Source organism: Gadus morhua, chromosome 13 (assembly GCF_902167405.1).
Source record: "Gadus morhua chromosome 13, gadMor3.0, whole genome shotgun sequence".
In the NCBI taxonomy this organism is placed as follows: domain Eukaryota; kingdom Metazoa; phylum Chordata; class Actinopteri; order Gadiformes; family Gadidae; genus Gadus; species Gadus morhua.
In genome coordinates this window covers 16,099,995-16,116,475 of record NC_044060.1, presented here as the reverse complement: position 1 = coordinate 16,116,475, position 16,481 = coordinate 16,099,995, and the positions used below count along the sequence as shown (strand labels likewise).

Below are 16,481 nucleotides of genomic sequence, written 5' to 3'. Positions count from 1 at the left end.
AGGAAGAACAAGGTGCGCTGGACCCTTTCAAAGAGCCGTTGCCTTTCCCAACACTGCGGAACACGTCTTGCCATCTGGTTTGAGTGTTTATATTTGCCCGTGCGCTGCAGTGACAGCAAAGCGTGAGATAAGGCTTGCTATATGGGGCCGTTGTACACCGCCTTGATATTTGATTCTGTTTGAGGAGCAGCTGACAGAGTAGCTGACAGGACTGATTCTTATCCGGACCGCCTTCCCTGCCTTTCCTACAAACGCCTTTTTCCACAGCACGGTGAATGTTGACGTCGTTGAAGGTCTATTATTCAAACCGCTCCTCTCCTCCCTGGATGAACCCTCAAACCCCTGCCGTGTCTCACTAGTGTCTGCCCCTACTGTACTCGCCCCGGTGGAATAGACATGTCATCTGACCTATGTTTCCTTATTCAGCGTGCTGATCAGACCCCTGGAGATGTGGCTTCTTCGGCGGCACCAGTGCGTTCTTTACATATTTCATTAACAGGTTATGCTCTTGCTGTCTCCCTCCTTTGAAGACGTTTATGCTCTGAGCCACGCACCTGTTGGGTGAACAGTGAACAGGTGCCAGGTACTAGCATGAAACGAATGCTGATGCAAGTTGCATAAGAGGTGTGGCCCGGTGTTCAGGAATGGTATTTCACCCCAGAAGGTCCCATGGCATTGCAAAGCTCTTTTGGGTTTTAAAAATACAATTACATAAGAGTAATTAAGTATTACACAATATTTGATGTTCAAGGGCCTCAAACACTGTGTCTGTCTGTATGCCTGCATTTATTTCCGTCCGTCTGTCTGCATGTCTGTCTCTTGCTCCCTTCTCGGTGCTTGATCATTGCAAATTGCAGGCCCTGTGGGGGGATGGAGGTCAGCCAAAAGGTTTCACATTTTGCAAAATGTCCCAAAGCACTGTGAGAATATTAACCAATCAGGCCTGGCGTGGCATGGCTGTCATCACAGCTGTCTTAACAAAACACAGAGCGGGAGCTTTGGCATAAACAGCCCTGCTATTTATTTATTTAGTTGTTGTTTTTTTTGTTAGCGTTGGATTCCTCCCAGGCAGACTTTCCTGCTTAATCTTAATCTGACCTCATCTTGTCCACGTAGTTAGCAACAGCCTTGGGTTATGTTAATGAAAGGGACCAGTCCAGCTGTGGCCTATGGCATCCACCATTTGTGTGCGTATGTGTGCGTGTGTGTGTGTGCGTACGGATATGCGTGCATGTGTGTGTGGTAAATTTATTATAATCAGGCTCAATGTTTGTTGGTTCCCTGAGTCATCATGATATATTTGAATATACTTCTGGTTAATTTGCTTTCATTTTCATTTAGCTCAAATTTATGCATTTACCATAGCAACAAAGAACAAGTGCTTGTACTTTTCCACATACTTGACTGGAACATGTGTTTTCACTTTGGCTTCCTTTGGCACTTCACCTGTTGACAGTTCGGATGTGTTTCTCTGTGGCGGATAGAACAGTTTCTATCTGAGAAATGTCTCAGTTTAGAAAAAATTCTAAACTGTCAGCTTTTATGAGCGCTACACAAGTTCAACCAAACTTCAAACCCACCAACATCCCCTTTCAGGAAGGAAAGATTAACTATTGTACAGTTGACGCTGTATAAATCTGCCTATCCAGCGGTTAATCTAGTCATTACCCAGGCCATCATTTTAAACCAGTTGAGCAGCGTTGATGATGTTATGAGTCATGGATCAACTGCTTTATACACCGCGACACTGAGCAGTAGTGAAGATGATCTGGTTTGTAATGCTCGCCTTAAATAGCTTATCAGCTCTGCCTGTCTATCTGCTTAGTTGGCATGTCACCCCAAACACACGATTATTCACCAGGCTGAACCTACAGAGGTTAGTTGGAATGGAATGAATGGAATAATGATGAATAGGAACAGGTATTATCCAGTGAGCTTAGCGTTACTCATTGGGCAGGGGTGGTTTTAGTTTGGATATTAGAATGACTTTAGAACCACTCCCTTCTGATAGAACTGCCACAAGTGCTTCCTCTTGCTTGAAATTATACTGGTATCCATGCATCCACCGTCATCAAGCTTCCTATTGGAGAATCAAATTCCCCCTTGCTGTAAATCTCCTTTATGATACATTGTTACTAGCATCACTTAAGCATCCGCAAGATTGTTCTCAAAGTCCCAGGCCAAATTTTCTCACGTCCTACATGGCCGGGAAAGAAATTTATGATAAAAAGTAACTCTGTCCAAAAAAGCACCAACAGCTGTCTGCCATTTTGCCACGGTGTATTAGGACTCCACGCTGCTCCACATTCCTGTCTCCTCAATCACACTTTCTACCCTCCCTTGTCAGTCCGCAAATACATCAGGATAAATAAAGGCATGCACGGATACAGAACGACAGAGAGGGCGAGAGGGAGACAGAGAAAAATGCTGAGGTGGGTGATGCATCTGCTGCGACAATGGCAACCCAGCAGGACATCTCTCTCAGCCAATCGTTCCTCATAGGTGGAGAGGATGTGTCCCTGAAGGTGGCTGTTTATAGCACCTTGTGTCCTCAGGGCCGGCTGCTGTCTAACGCCAACACTGGTGCCGCGGCGGCGACGGCGGCAGCGCAGAGGGGCAGTGAATCACAGCAGCCTTGGTGCTATAGCCGGCTCTCTCAGGGATAATGCCCCGCCATGACTGCAGCTATTGATTTGCTGTGTCACCAGCAGCTGTTATAAATACGGGCTACCAGGCAATACGTCTTGCGATGGCTCAGCGCCCAGCCGAGGCGATGTTGAGATGACTGAGGAGGTTTTTCCTGCATGTTTTAGGCAGGATAAAAGAGATGTGACACTGCTGTCGTATGCATCGGGGGTCTGGGATCCTTAACTTCCCTATGGGCGCCCCTTAGTGCTATAGCTGTTATGATACGTGTTGAACAAGAACTACTTTAAACCAGAGCCACGCTTTCTTCGCTGTGTTTAAGACAATGAAACAACTGCAGTTTGTTTGAAGTCTAGAAGTGGTCCTACTCTCTTTGTTCAGCAATGGAACACATTTCTTTAAGAGGGTGGTTTTGTGTTGTCCTTCTCTTCCATCACGCCGTCAAAGATTTACCTTCTGCCTCATCAATGCTTTGAGCGCCAGAGACGGTAAACAAAGGCCATCAACGGGGGGGGGGGGGGGGGGGGGATCTATGCAACAGCGACATCAGCATTCCATGGGTCTTTGGATCTGGATGAGGCAAGCTCTCTGTGTGTCCGCTGAAACAAACTACCGCAGCGAGCTCCCCTCTTTAGCTCACATATATTCTGAGCAATGCCCTCTTGTTAACAATGCCCCCCCCCCCCAAAAAAAAACCAGTGCTGTTCAACGACTCTGCCATTGTCATACACGTGTCCCATAGAGGTGAGAGACATGCATGCATTCACAGCACTGCAGGGTTTGCTGCTGTCTCTCTCTGCCTTCTGTCGTGCCCCAAAGGTAACCCCCACACTCACACTTCTTTTAGTGCTGGATCCGTTAAGTGTCATTTTGAGTGGTGTTACTGTGACACTAGTAAGTTTCCCTCTCGCTTTCATTTTGCTCTTTCGATTTAAACGCATGAAGAAAAAAAAAATAGTTGGACAGGCTTTGATTTGGGCTCGTATGTTATTGTTCTCCAAGAGGAGATATACAGATGCATATAATATATTTTGATCAGAATGCAGCTTTGCTATCAGCTTTTATCTCCTCAAGATGATCTGCTTCATTGTATCAACTTCTAGGTGTATTAATTATCAGCTTCTGACAAACAATATGTTCTTTAATACCAAATACTGAATTAAACACCTACATACCTCCATCTTTTCATAAAATAACTCAGAACGCTAACACAGTATTTCACAAAAGCACACACTGGCACTGTCGACTGATTACTAAGTAATGAGTCACGTGGATTTTACCACGGACTCAAAGCATTCTCATCACAATTTTTTACCATAACACCTGCGTGGATTGTTTTGGCGTCAGTGAGTCAGAAGGACCCCCACACTGTGGCCAGGCTCCTACTGCAGCAGGGCGTTTGATACGAGGGCCCGACGTCTCCACCGGGGCCACCCGAGACCCTGTGCCAGTGTAATTAAGTGCTTGGCCGGACGGATGCTACAAACAAGCTGCCTGTGGGCCACAGATAGCAGCCCTCCAAAAATGAGTACTCTCCCACTGAATGGCATATTCGCCGAGGTCACGTATTTCCCTGCGTCTGCCCTCCGTCCTTCACTCTGGCACGCTGCCGTCTGTGTTGGGGGGGGGGGGGAACTGAAGACGCAGACCAATCAGGACGAGATCAAGTTAGAACTGTGCGAAATCCGCAACCCACACCGTAACGCCATCCGGGCGGTCGCCATTCACGGAGCAGACCAAAGGGATGTATTTGGCCGCGGGTCTGAGTGGGCCGTCTGATTTCTACAGACAACCATCCAACTGTGGGGGGGTTAGCAATCCTATGGAGCCATGAGCTGGATCTCATTCATGTCCCACATTGTTGAGTGTTTTACCCTTACTATGTGGTCCGTGCACAATTTCCCCTCCATTACCTGGCAGAGAAATCTCTGATTAGTATTAGAAAGATGTTATAATGGAGCTTCAATTAGTGATGTGTGTTGGTATGGTGTTCCAGAGGACGAGTCTTATTAAACGCACCACAACACGTTATTTTATTCATGATGCGTTTATAAGAACACTACAGAGAACAACAGCGGGGCAAAAGGAATACGGAACATGAACATGAATAATATTCCTCAGTAAATTGTTGCTTTGGAAGGTTGGGTAATTCCCTCCGGTTTGCGAACCTGTGGGTCCTCAACCGAGAATGTTCATATTTCCGAAGCCCCTCTAAGACGCTGGGTCATTATTCTCGATAACCTTTGACCACACCCAGCAGTGGCTTAAGGTAGGTAGACAATACACAGGAGAAAACATTGCTTCTTCTTTTGAATCTGCTCATATATTCATTGGGCATACCGCAATATGACCGACATGGGTGATTTTTATTGAATTCATTCATGAAAAAATATATTTGTATGTGAGGCAACCACTGACATTTTCCGTAAAAAACACATCCAGTCCATGAAGATCTGTTGTAAATCCGTTGACAATGTCAGGGAAAGCTTAATTTCTCTAGTGCAACCGCCACACACACACACACACACACGCACACACACATTCAGCGCTGGCAGCCATCTGTCTCTGACACTTAGCTTTAACTTTAGCCACCCTTTTGTAGCAGAGCCTCTTGAATTTTGCTAGTACTGTCCTCGCACACAGCCCCGTCTCCATAGTAACAACAATGAAGATGGAGTCCTTCCAGCCCCAGACAGTCAACTACTTGTTTTGAGGGCGGAGGCGCGGGTTAGCATGAAGTAGTATCCATGAAGGCACTGAAACACTCCCAGACAATGAGGTCCTCAAGATTTTAAAACTTTTGACCATTTTAAAATGGAATAGACTAGCAGAACAGATTTGTGGCAACGGAATTATTTTGAGTATAGATGAGTTAGCCATTTGATATAATCATATTCTACATGTATAGTCTGGGAATGGAACGGATTTCCCACAGATGTTAATTTTAGTTTCACAGATGAATTGGTTCCAAGCGACCTGGGAGTGATTTTTGGAAGAAACATTTGAGTATTTTAGTCTCTTATAGCTTTGATTACCACCATTAGCTCTGAGTCGCAGAGCACTAAAAAGTCCCCATGCAGCAAGACAACCCAGAATGGAGGAGGGGGGGTTAATGCATTAAATACACATCATAAATGTATCACTGAACACCCAGACATCTGTGTCTGACAACATTTAGAAAATAAAGACGTAACCAGAAGGGATCTTATTTAGATGTCACCCCATCTAGTTGGATTTTCTGGGCACCTCCATAGTCAAGGGTGGTGATGTTGGAAAACAGTTTATTATTGTAGAATTTGCAGACACTGATTCCTGACGATTGTTCACCATGTTTCCATGCAGGAGATCTCGAGTGTGTGTGTGGTTATGGCTGGTTTAACCTGTGCACATTGATTGCTCCTTGAGCAACAGGTGTGCAGCCTCACCCAGCCCCAGAGTCCAATCAGTCTGACTCGGGCCAGGTGAAGTCATTAATAAGGAGACACACACACGCACGCGCACACACACACTAAGGCAAGTGCAAAGACCTTTCCATTAGCTTCGGATTCAATGTATTTTTTGCCAACAGATCGTTCTGTGTTGTTTAGCCATCGAGAGTCGGTTCTGACACACCAGTCAGACCCCTACAGGCATATCCGGCTTAATGGACTTTGGTCCCTTTATGCTTCTCGCAAAAGCCAAAAGATATACGCGGGAGGGGGAGGGGGGGAGTGTTGCCAAGGCGATACTGGGCGTTGTCTTGGCGATAGCGGGGAAGTGTCCTGGCTGGCAGTGGAAGAGAATCTAGAGTCGTGTCCGCCCGGCAGAGAGGTTAGCGGCGGCGGCGGCGGAGGCGGTTCGAGTGTGTGATGGAAGTCTGCATCAGCGTCGACCGCTATCACGCATCTTCCCACCGAGCGCCACTTCACAGACGACACACTCCTCACCGCCCACCACAGGGCTCGTCACACACACGTCTCCGTCCCAACTCACCACGGCCCCTCCGCTGGTACTGTCAGGTCCAAGACACCACGCACCTGATCTCAAAACAAAGGCGCTTTTCCTCCTTTTGACAACACGTGCAAATCGCCCCCAAAATGGCGATCGAGCTCCGCGAGGGTCTGGTGTGAGTGGGGGACGTAGCAGTGAGACCATGTGCTGCGGTCAATGTGTGCCGTTTGAGAAATTGCAGACCAGGGGTAATAGTTTTTCTCGCTCATCCTTCAGGGCTAATCACACGAACCGTCCAGTAATGACCCATCATCTCTATTGATCAGACGCAGGCTGCTGTTTAATCTTTACCGCACCCACCCCCCCATCCCAACCTGTTTTTCTCACACTTAACTCTTCGTGCCCATCCAGAGAGTGCCCCCCCCCCACACACAAACGCACAAACACACACCCCCTCTTCTCCTCTACACTGCACCTTGGTATTTATAATTCAAATCTTCTCATCCAATCCAGTCCTTGCTCTCTGAGGCTATTAGATTAGATTCTCGTCAAGCCCGTCAACTGCTCAGCTGAGATACTGGGCAGAGGGTCCCTGGCTCCCCCCCCCCCCCCCCCCCCCCCCCCCCCCCCCCCCCGGTGAACACTCCCCCCCTCCTCTCTCTCTTGCTCTCCCTCTACCTCTCTGTGCCTCCCTTTATCCTCCTCTCTTACGTGCACACACCTTCTGCCTCTCAAGGCCACCTAGCGTTTTAATGGCCTCTTCTGCAGCCCCTCCATCGGTAGTAAGATAATGGGGTCTGACTCAAATGGTGTGCAGCAAAAATAAATGAAGAAATTATTTCAAAATGATAAATGCAACGATAGAGGGCAGAGTGGGCTGTGTTCTCTATTAAGTTGGTTCCAAGCTTTCACATGAGCAAAGTGATTGATTGTCAGATGAACTGAGCGGATGAGAAAGACTGGACTGGATGTCGGTTGGAAAGCTAAACCTCAAGTAGGACTTGACTTCTTTTTGATCAAGATGACCTTGGTGTTTGTTTTTGCTTAGTCCAATAGGCTAGGGAGTAGGATAGATAGCAAATTACGATTCACATGCATCCTCTGTGAGTTGCCCACACATGCAGCATACTGTACATGCATGTACACACTCACACACACATTTGTATTTAATTGGGGAAACAAGGTGAGTTTAAAAGGCTAATTTAGCTATACTCTTCTATGGAATAAGGAAACTATAACAACTTCTCAACAACAAATCACTTTAATTGAACACACTTTAGCTTCCAGAGATTTGTCGCTAGGATGAAAACAGACTTTTAGGCCTTTTAAGCTTGACACCATTAAAAAGCACATATGCCACGCATATAATTACTATACTTTAGACATTATCAGAGAGCAAGGCTGACCATTGTGTAACCAGTAAAGTAGCACAAAACATATTTCGTCACTCTTGTGTCTCCACTCAAACAGAAACAAATATGGCTGTAAAGCTTGGGTTGCCCTGTTGATTGACAGGTCTATTTCTTCAGGGGATCCACTATACCTGCTCTGATGGGAGACTGCGTGGTCTTTCAGCATCTCGCTGACACACGAAGCTGCCGGTCCTCCGGCCGGGCAGAATAATAGATGGCATGGTTGGCGTGTTGATTTTTTTTCTTCCTGCTGAGTTTTGTAGCAAATTGTGTAGCACTGCCCATACCTCCTGCTTAACTTCCATACCAATGCACAGACTCACAGGCGACTCCTCCATTCCTCTGACCTTTTTGTTTATTTGGTGTACCGTGTTTGTTATGTAACCCGGGCTCCTCTCCACAGCCCGTTCCAGCGCTTGTTTATAGAGATCCCATTTGAGTTCTCTTGCCGTCTTGAGTAATACAGCTCGTCATCTGTTGCCTACGCACCGCCTGAAACGTTAGTCTTGAGGGCCTAAGTGCTGAAAAGCGGGGGGCTGACATTGACGGGGGGGGGGGGGATCGTGCTGGATCTTCTCAAATCACGTCATCCATGTTTTTTTTGTTTTTTTATTGTGTCCTGCCTAATCCATGCTCCACAGCGAACAGACACCGTCTGTCCCCTGGCTTCACAAAACATCTCGAGCAGGCCCGAGGCCAGCTCATAAAGCTACCTTATAAAGAAGGTTGTAAACTAAAGGGACATTTCTTCCCCTGCAAAAGTTAGTGATGCAAGCAATGCATACTTATACTCGTATTCTTTATAACTTGAAAAGAATTAAGATCGTTATGTTTTGCTTTCGTCATCCTGAAACTTATGATTGTGGATTTATTTTTCGCTTTTCACTCAGATTCAGAGAGGACTGATGGAGCGATTGACGCTGAACTCTTCCTAAATGTTTCTGTTTCTGTTCCTTTTCTTGCAATGCAACTGTTTTCCAGGAGCTGATATTTCAAAGGAGCGTGAAGTTTGGGTTAATTTGAGTTCATTGTGGACAACATTGTGGTTTTTCTCTACTAGCTTTCTACCATCAGGTGGCAAAAGAGTACTGTGACCCACCTGGCCTGTCACCTCACTCCGAGGTAATCTCCTAACCACTCCCCTTCTCTCTCTCTCTCTCTCTCTCTCTCTCTCTCTCTCTCTCTCTCTCTCTCTCTCTCTCTATCTCTCTCTCTCTCTCCTCTCCTCTCTCTCTCTCTCTCTCTCTCTCTCTCTCTCTCTCTCTCTCTCTCTCTCTCTCTCTCTCTCTCCCCCTCTCTAACCTTCATATGTGATAGGGCAAGCACAGAGTCCCCGCCATCATTTACCAACCAAACCCCATAGCTCAGATGTCATAGGTTGATGACTCCTGACGACCACCTGACGACCACTCACAACAACAACATAAACAAGAGCGTTACAGTGACCAAGAGCCTGAAGGGGTTGACAGAGAGGGAGAGAGAGAGAGAGAGAGAGAGAGAGAGAGAGAACAAAAGCAGCAGAGCAGGCTGAGTGGCTCACATGGGACTACTTCCTGGTAACCTGGCTGGGGCGGAGCCACAGCACTACGACCTGGGAGTGGCCCGGCTCGCGATAGCTGCCTCACACCGGTTGTGTTTTAGTTTGGTCTTGATCTACCAGTACGTGTGTTTCGGTTTCGGTGTTTATCTCTGTGTGTGTGTGTGTGTTTGTGTGTGTGGGTGTGGGGGTGTGTGTGTATGTGGGACTACGTTTTATTTTTTGCAATTTTTTTTCACTTGATATGAGAATACACACCACCGCTGAAAGTGGAGTCCAGTGGAGCCCTTGCGGAGGAGGACATGAAGTCCGAGAAGGAGGAAGGGAAAGCTGGTGAGTGAGAGAGAAATAGACTGAGGAGAGAGAGAGAGAGAGAGAGAGAGAGAATGGCTTGTGCAGGCCCAAAATATCGGCCAAGTGGTAAAACAGGTTTGAGTAACTGCTGCTTTTGGGGGTCAGGTTCATGTGCGTGTGTGTGGTGTGTGTGTGTGTGTGTGTGTGTGTGTGTGTTTATGTGTGTGCGTGTCTGTGTGTCCATGCTGTTACTTTCTCACCTTGAGTCTTCAGGGAGCTATGTCAGTGGCTCAAGTATGGTTTTCTAAACAAACCACACTTGTTCCAGCCACGACAGAAAACCAATCCTGTAACATGCACGTTGGTTGCAGTGTGGTGCCGTCGTCTTTTTCTAAGGCGTCTGGTTACATTACATGTGTGTACACTCCTTTTGGCTTCATATCAGGGCAAAATCTGCTGTTTAAATCCCCTTCATATTCCTGTCATTTATTGATTTAGATAAACACTGGTTGCTGACCTAGATCTCCAGTATTTATATATGTAGATAATAAAATAATCTGTTAATCTGCCATTAGCGATGTACATTGCCAGGGCGGTATTTAAATCATATTTTGAAATGTATCAAACTGCATAGCTGTAGAGCAGCAGACAGTATATAACACAGATAATCGTATAGAGGGCGTTGACATGTTAGGACAGCCATTTGCTCAGAATTAGATGCATCATCTTGTGAGTCATATTTCGTGAGTGACGACGTTCAATCTTTAGTCTTTTGAACTCGGTCAATGACCTAACTGATATTTGAGCTCTTCGTAGACCGCACACACACACCAACAAACTAATTTTTATATATTCTTTATGCTGCTGTTTGTGTGTCTATAATGTGTATTTGTTATATGTCTGTATGAGCACCAGCGTATTTGCATCCCAGCACTTGTTTTTCTGGATGCAGTGCATTCGTGTGTGTGTGTGTGTATCTGTGTCTGTGTCCGCGTTTGTCTTATCTATGTGGATAAAACTCGTGTGATTGTGATCCCACTTTGTTTGCGTGTCTTTCTCTCTCCTTCTCTCCGTCTCCCAGTTTCTCTTTACCACACTGTTGTAACACTGCTCCCAGGAGGGCTGAAGCTCTCCACAAACTGCTGGAGATAATGAGTTTGACCCAGCTGGTGACAGATGGTCACCACTGGGGCGTAGGAGTATCTCCCTGACTCACTGCTGGTGTCCTGGTGACAGACTCCTCCACCTTGACATCCCCAACCCACACCACACCAATACACAACACAACTGTAATAATGTGGGCGGCAGTAGCTCAGGAGGTGGAGCGGGTTGCCTGGTTACTGCAAGGTTGCTAGATCGATCCCCGGCTCCTCCTGGCGAGTGTCAACGTTTCCCTGAGCAAGGCACCTAACCCTAACTGCTCCTGACGAGCTGGCTGTCCCCTTGCATGGTTGACTCCGCTGTCAGTGTGTGAATGTGTGCATGAATGGGTGAATGTCAGGCGATATTGTAAAGCGTTTTGGATAAAAGCGCGATAGAAATGCAGTCCATTTACCAGGTACAACTGAGCAACGTCCAGGATACCCCCACCACAAGGGCTCGGCTATAGGTGTGTGTGTCGTTGTATCCTTACGTACGCGGGACTATAAGGAAAGCAACACAGCACAACAAAGGCTGCACGTTGTGACCCGTCACTTGTCCTCTGGCATGTTCGATGTGTAGCCGAAGGTCGTGTGAAAGCTTGGCCTGGCTGGCGTGAAAGTGAGTGTGCCGCTATGGCAGAGGATGTGGACGAACGGGGATCATGTGGGATTTTAGCGAGAGCGACATGTTGCTCATGCGCTGTCGCAAGTGTTTTAGAACTGAGACAGGGGAGCAGAGGCCAGGGCGGGTGGGTGACTGAGGCCCAATCCCCTTTCTACCCCTTATCCCTTCCCCTTCCCCTCCCCCTTGTTTTGAAGGGGTAAGGGGAAGGGGTAAGGGGTAGAAATGGGATTGGGCCTAACACCGCTCTGCCCCTAACCTGCCACTTCTCCCCAACGACCAGTGAGGGGATTTCAGAGAGGAGACACTCAATACTCAGCGCTCCCTCCAACTCAATCGCATTTTAATCATCTTTTTTTAGCCAGGAAACGTGGTGGCATCGGCTGCAGTGGAGCCAGCGCTGCATCAGGCCTGTAGCAGCGGGAAAGGGATCAATGTGTTGTGCTGTGGCGATGGCAGGGGGGTGTATCTCATTTACAACTAGTTGGCCCGTGACGACGGTTCCTCACGGTTCTCGGGCAGCTCCAAGTTCTCATCATCTCTGTGTCGGCACGCCTCTGGCGGCGAGCCTAATCGGCTCGTAATAAACGTGTGGATCGATATTCGGCTATGGTATCTTTGCAGTGACCTCGGATGTAATGTCACCCACGGGATTTTCATTGATAGAGAACCTATTCCATTGATACCGCTTATAAACGTGTGCACACACATGCTAAGATACACACACGCGGACACACACACACACACAATAGGAAGAAACACTGGCAAAGAAAAACGTTGCGACGTTATTTATGGTTATATATATATATATATATATATATATATATATATATATATATATATATATATATATATATAAACAGATGTATTGCATTACACTGACATTCACTGGACCATCTATTTTTTGGTTTATTATGATTATTATTATTATGATTATTATTTTGTATGCATTGGCAGACGTGTTTGTGTGTTTAAGCAGCAGAAATTCTTGTGAGCGCCTCTTTACGCTTTCATCAGTATGTGAGGAGGAACCAATTTTGTCCTTAGCTGGCCCACTCTGTACACCTCTATCCTATCAGTGTCCCCCTCCATCGTTATCACCACATTAACAACTCACTCTCTCTCTCTCTCTCTCTCTCTCTCTCTCTCTCTTCTCTTTCTTCTCTCTCCTCTCTCTCTCTTCTCTCTTCTCTTCTCTCCTCCCCCCCCCCCCCTCCCTCTCAGTGTCTCTAAGAGTCACTAAGCTCCACCGCCTACCTCTGCCACCCACCTACCCCTCTCTGTCCCTCTCACACTCTCTCTCTCTGAGCCGAGATTCACGAGGAAGCCAACTACAGAATGAATGGATTATATTTGAGATGTACTCCCTTTCTCTCTCTCTCTCCTCTCTCTCTCCTCTCTCTCTCTCTCTCTCTCTCTCTCTCTCTCTCTCTCTCTCTCTCTCTCTCTCTCTCTCTCTCTGTTCCACTCTACCTCTCTCCCCTGTGGGGCCCAGGGTATCATGTTGATTTGATGTCATCCCTTCATATAATCCCTGCAAGCCGTTCTTTTCCTTTCTGTGAAGGATGTAAACAGGATGCTGGTGTTTCTTTCTGCATGGAAATCCCACCATGTTTCTGTATCAGAGTTCTCGGCAACAGCTGCTTCACTTCATGGTGTGTGTGTGTGTGTGTGTGTGTGTGTGTGTGTGTGTGCGTGTTTAAGAAAGTCAGTGTACACCCTGACAACTTATTTACTCACAAGTTGTAACTTGTACAGGGACTGGTAATGCATTTAGTTTGATAGAAATAAATAATAGACACATTATGCAGTATAGACAAATGAACAATGTCCAGAAGGATGTTCTGGAGAGTAATTCTGTTCTAATCGTTCAGTGAGGGACTGCGTACCTGTACGCCGTAAAGCGATACATGCACTGATTGCTATCATCTGCCTGAGCAATTTCAGAGGATCTCCCTTATACTGTAATTAGTCGAGGCCAGATCTCATCAGACATATGTTCTTACATGGGAACGACTTAGCCAGCTGTGTGCAATCACGCACACACACACACACACACACCCCCGCTCCCTCTCCCTCCCAAACACACACACACACACACACACACACACTCATCCCTCCGTCCCGCCCCACAATACACACTTGCCCTCCCCTTCTCCCCAGCTCTTTATCTCAGAATATTTTTTGTGGTGAACGTCACGCCCTTGCGGTCGATGCTAGGTGTTATTGTGTAACGGTTGAATAACTGGTTTCAATACACGCCGGCACATTGCTCTGATCAGGAAAATGGCTGCACTGATTGAGTGCAGAGGCCGGGGAACACGGCGTTGAGCATGGCGTACGGAGGCCTTGTTCATCTGTTGGGTCGGCTTGTCAGAGCCACGTTGCCTAGCACCAAGGTCAACTCTTTGAAAGCCATTCAGAGGAAACATCCGGGCTAAGACAGCGGGCTATGTGGATGTTGGCTAGTGTTGACATGGTATGATTTGCAGTGACACACCAAGTGGTCCCAGCATTTTAAACAGATGTTTTTGTTCGATACTTTATTAAGCAGCCGTCAACCTGGTTGGAAATCTGGTAGAAATTTGATTTAACAACCAGAGAATAGTCCCATAATTATCCAAAATAATTGGTTGGTTATGAACAAACAGTCCATGCATGGCATTGAAAAAGCATCAAGCTCAGCCTCTGTAATTAAGAAGCAGAATTATTTAAGGCTATGTATTTTCGTTTCTAAATAGCTATAAACCATTCACCAACTACGCATTCTCAGAAAGCAATGGCCATGCAGTTAAGCCAATCACGAGCAGGTCTAAAGGCCTAAAAAGGCGTTTGATTGACATATCCTTCCAGAATCACAGTCGCCTGGTCTCACCCCAGGGGGGACATGTGACGAATTAGCTCAATATATTCACCTGCAATGCAGTTCAATGCTGAAGCAGAGCCACCCTGATGCGTGAGCAGTTTGGCCGGTGGACTGGAAGACGGAGCTATATTCCTGTTTAATATTCCAGGGTTTTTTATCTGTTTGCTCCTTCCGTTCCGTGGCGTATGGATGAAGCAGTAAAAAGTTAATTAAAAGAATGGTGGTATTGGAAGGAGATCAAGAGTGGTAATTATGGGTTCCCTTCCTGCTGTGCTGGAGAGCCGCTCTTTATGCCCGCAAATCAGAACTTGGGCTTTTGTTCACGGGGCTTTTGTTTGAAGCACCTCTGTGCCCCTTTGTACATCTATAATGTGATGAATGGCTTCGCTCTGAAAGGAAAACAAAGGGGACGAAAGCTTATTGATATTCCTATTTTAAATATTTTCGCAACACAAAGTAACTGTGTCTGTTCAAATGCACGGTGACAGGAAACATACTTATTGGTGGTGTGTCGCTGTATTAGCGACGGGATGACAACTGCAATGCTACAGCTAGAACACACACACACACACACACACACACACACACACACACACACACACACACACACACCACACACACACACACAGACACAGACACACACTCATGCACACACACACACATGCATGTACACACAAGCAAGCACACAGACACATACAGACATACACAGACACACGCACTCACATACTCAATAAACAGAGAGTATGTGTGTGTTCTGCACCAGCGGTACTAGAGGGGGTAGATCAGAACAGTTTGGGAAAATACTGCAGTGGAGGCTGGACCTTACCATCCACTCAAATACCTCAGCACTCTATTTCCAGATTATTGTGGGAACTGGCCATCAGACAGTAAGCCGGGGATTGTGGGAATTTCCGACATATTGTGAAATTGCTTCAGCGTTCCCCACTGAAGCATTTGTCTCTCTCTGCCGGCACCCATCCCAGTTTTGATCCCCTCTTTCTCTTTGTTTTTTTTTCTCTTTTCTGTGTAGCGATCAAGTTAGATCGATTCACTGGGTGTTCCTCACCGGGGATGTGTGCGGTGGTCATCATCAGCAGGCTTTTCCTCTGATCAGAGTCTCTAATTACAGCTGTTGCCCAACAAAAGATGACCTGTTGGTTGTCTGCACTGGTGGTGGAAGCTGTCCAACCAGCTCAAGCAGTCCTCCTTAATCATGCCTGCTAGACATCTCCATCTACATAGGCGCCTCAGGGCAACATTCAGATGTGTTGAGCAGAATTAGAATGTTAAAAAGGGCCTGTAGGAAACCAAACATGCACATTGCATCGTATGGACGTTGAAGAAGCAGAGCGCAATGTGCTGCCTAACATGCTCCCCTCATCTGATAAAGCCCTGATTGCAACACGCATATCGGAATGTCTGGCGGACGTCAGCACCTGGACAACTGCCCGTCACCTGATGCTTAACCTCAACAAAACCGAGCTCCTCCTAATCCCAGGGAAAGATTGCCCACACATGGACTTACTGGTCACCATTGAGAACATCACTGTATCTCCTTCTCCAACTGCCAGAAACCTCTGTGTGGTATTGGACAATCAGTTATCCTGCACCGCAAACATCACTGCGGTGCCCGATCCTGCAGATTTGCACTTTACAACATCCGCGGAATCCGGCCCTTCCTCACAAGGGAAGCAGCTCAGCTTCTAGTCCAATCACTGTCATCTCCCGCCTCGACTACTGCAACTCACTCCTGGCTGGACTTCCTGCCTCTGCGATTAAACCTTTGCAGCGCATCCAGAATGCGGCAGCGCGCCTCGTGTTCAACCTACCAAAGTTCTCCCAGTGACCCTCCTCTTCCGGGACCTCCACTGGCTCCCTGTAGTAGCTCGCATCAAATTTAAGACGATGGTACTGGCATACAAGGCAGTCGATGGAACTGCCCCTGCCTACCTCCAAGCATTGCTAAAGCCAACACCCAGCTCGATCCCTCCGCTCAACTACCTCAGCTGGACGTCTGGTACCGCCATCGCTA

At 47.0% G+C, this 16,481-nt stretch overlaps 1 protein-coding gene across 3 annotated transcripts in view; it reads left to right on the top strand.

Annotated features, from left to right (window-relative positions):
* The window catches only part of kaznb (kazrin, periplakin interacting protein b), an 86,049-nt gene that overhangs the window by 58,681 nt on the left and 10,887 nt on the right, over positions 1-16,481 (top strand). The window contains exon 1 of one of the 3 annotated variants that reach the window (XM_030374890.1): positions 9,510-9,858. The exons of the other annotated variants lie outside the window; for them this stretch is intronic. Within the exon in view, the coding sequence (XP_030230750.1) occupies positions 9,828-9,858 (31 nt within the window). The 5' untranslated portion in view covers positions 9,510-9,827. Of the gene's footprint in view, positions 1-9,509; positions 9,859-16,481 lie in introns of those variants that run through there. 3 annotated transcript variants of the gene reach the window in all.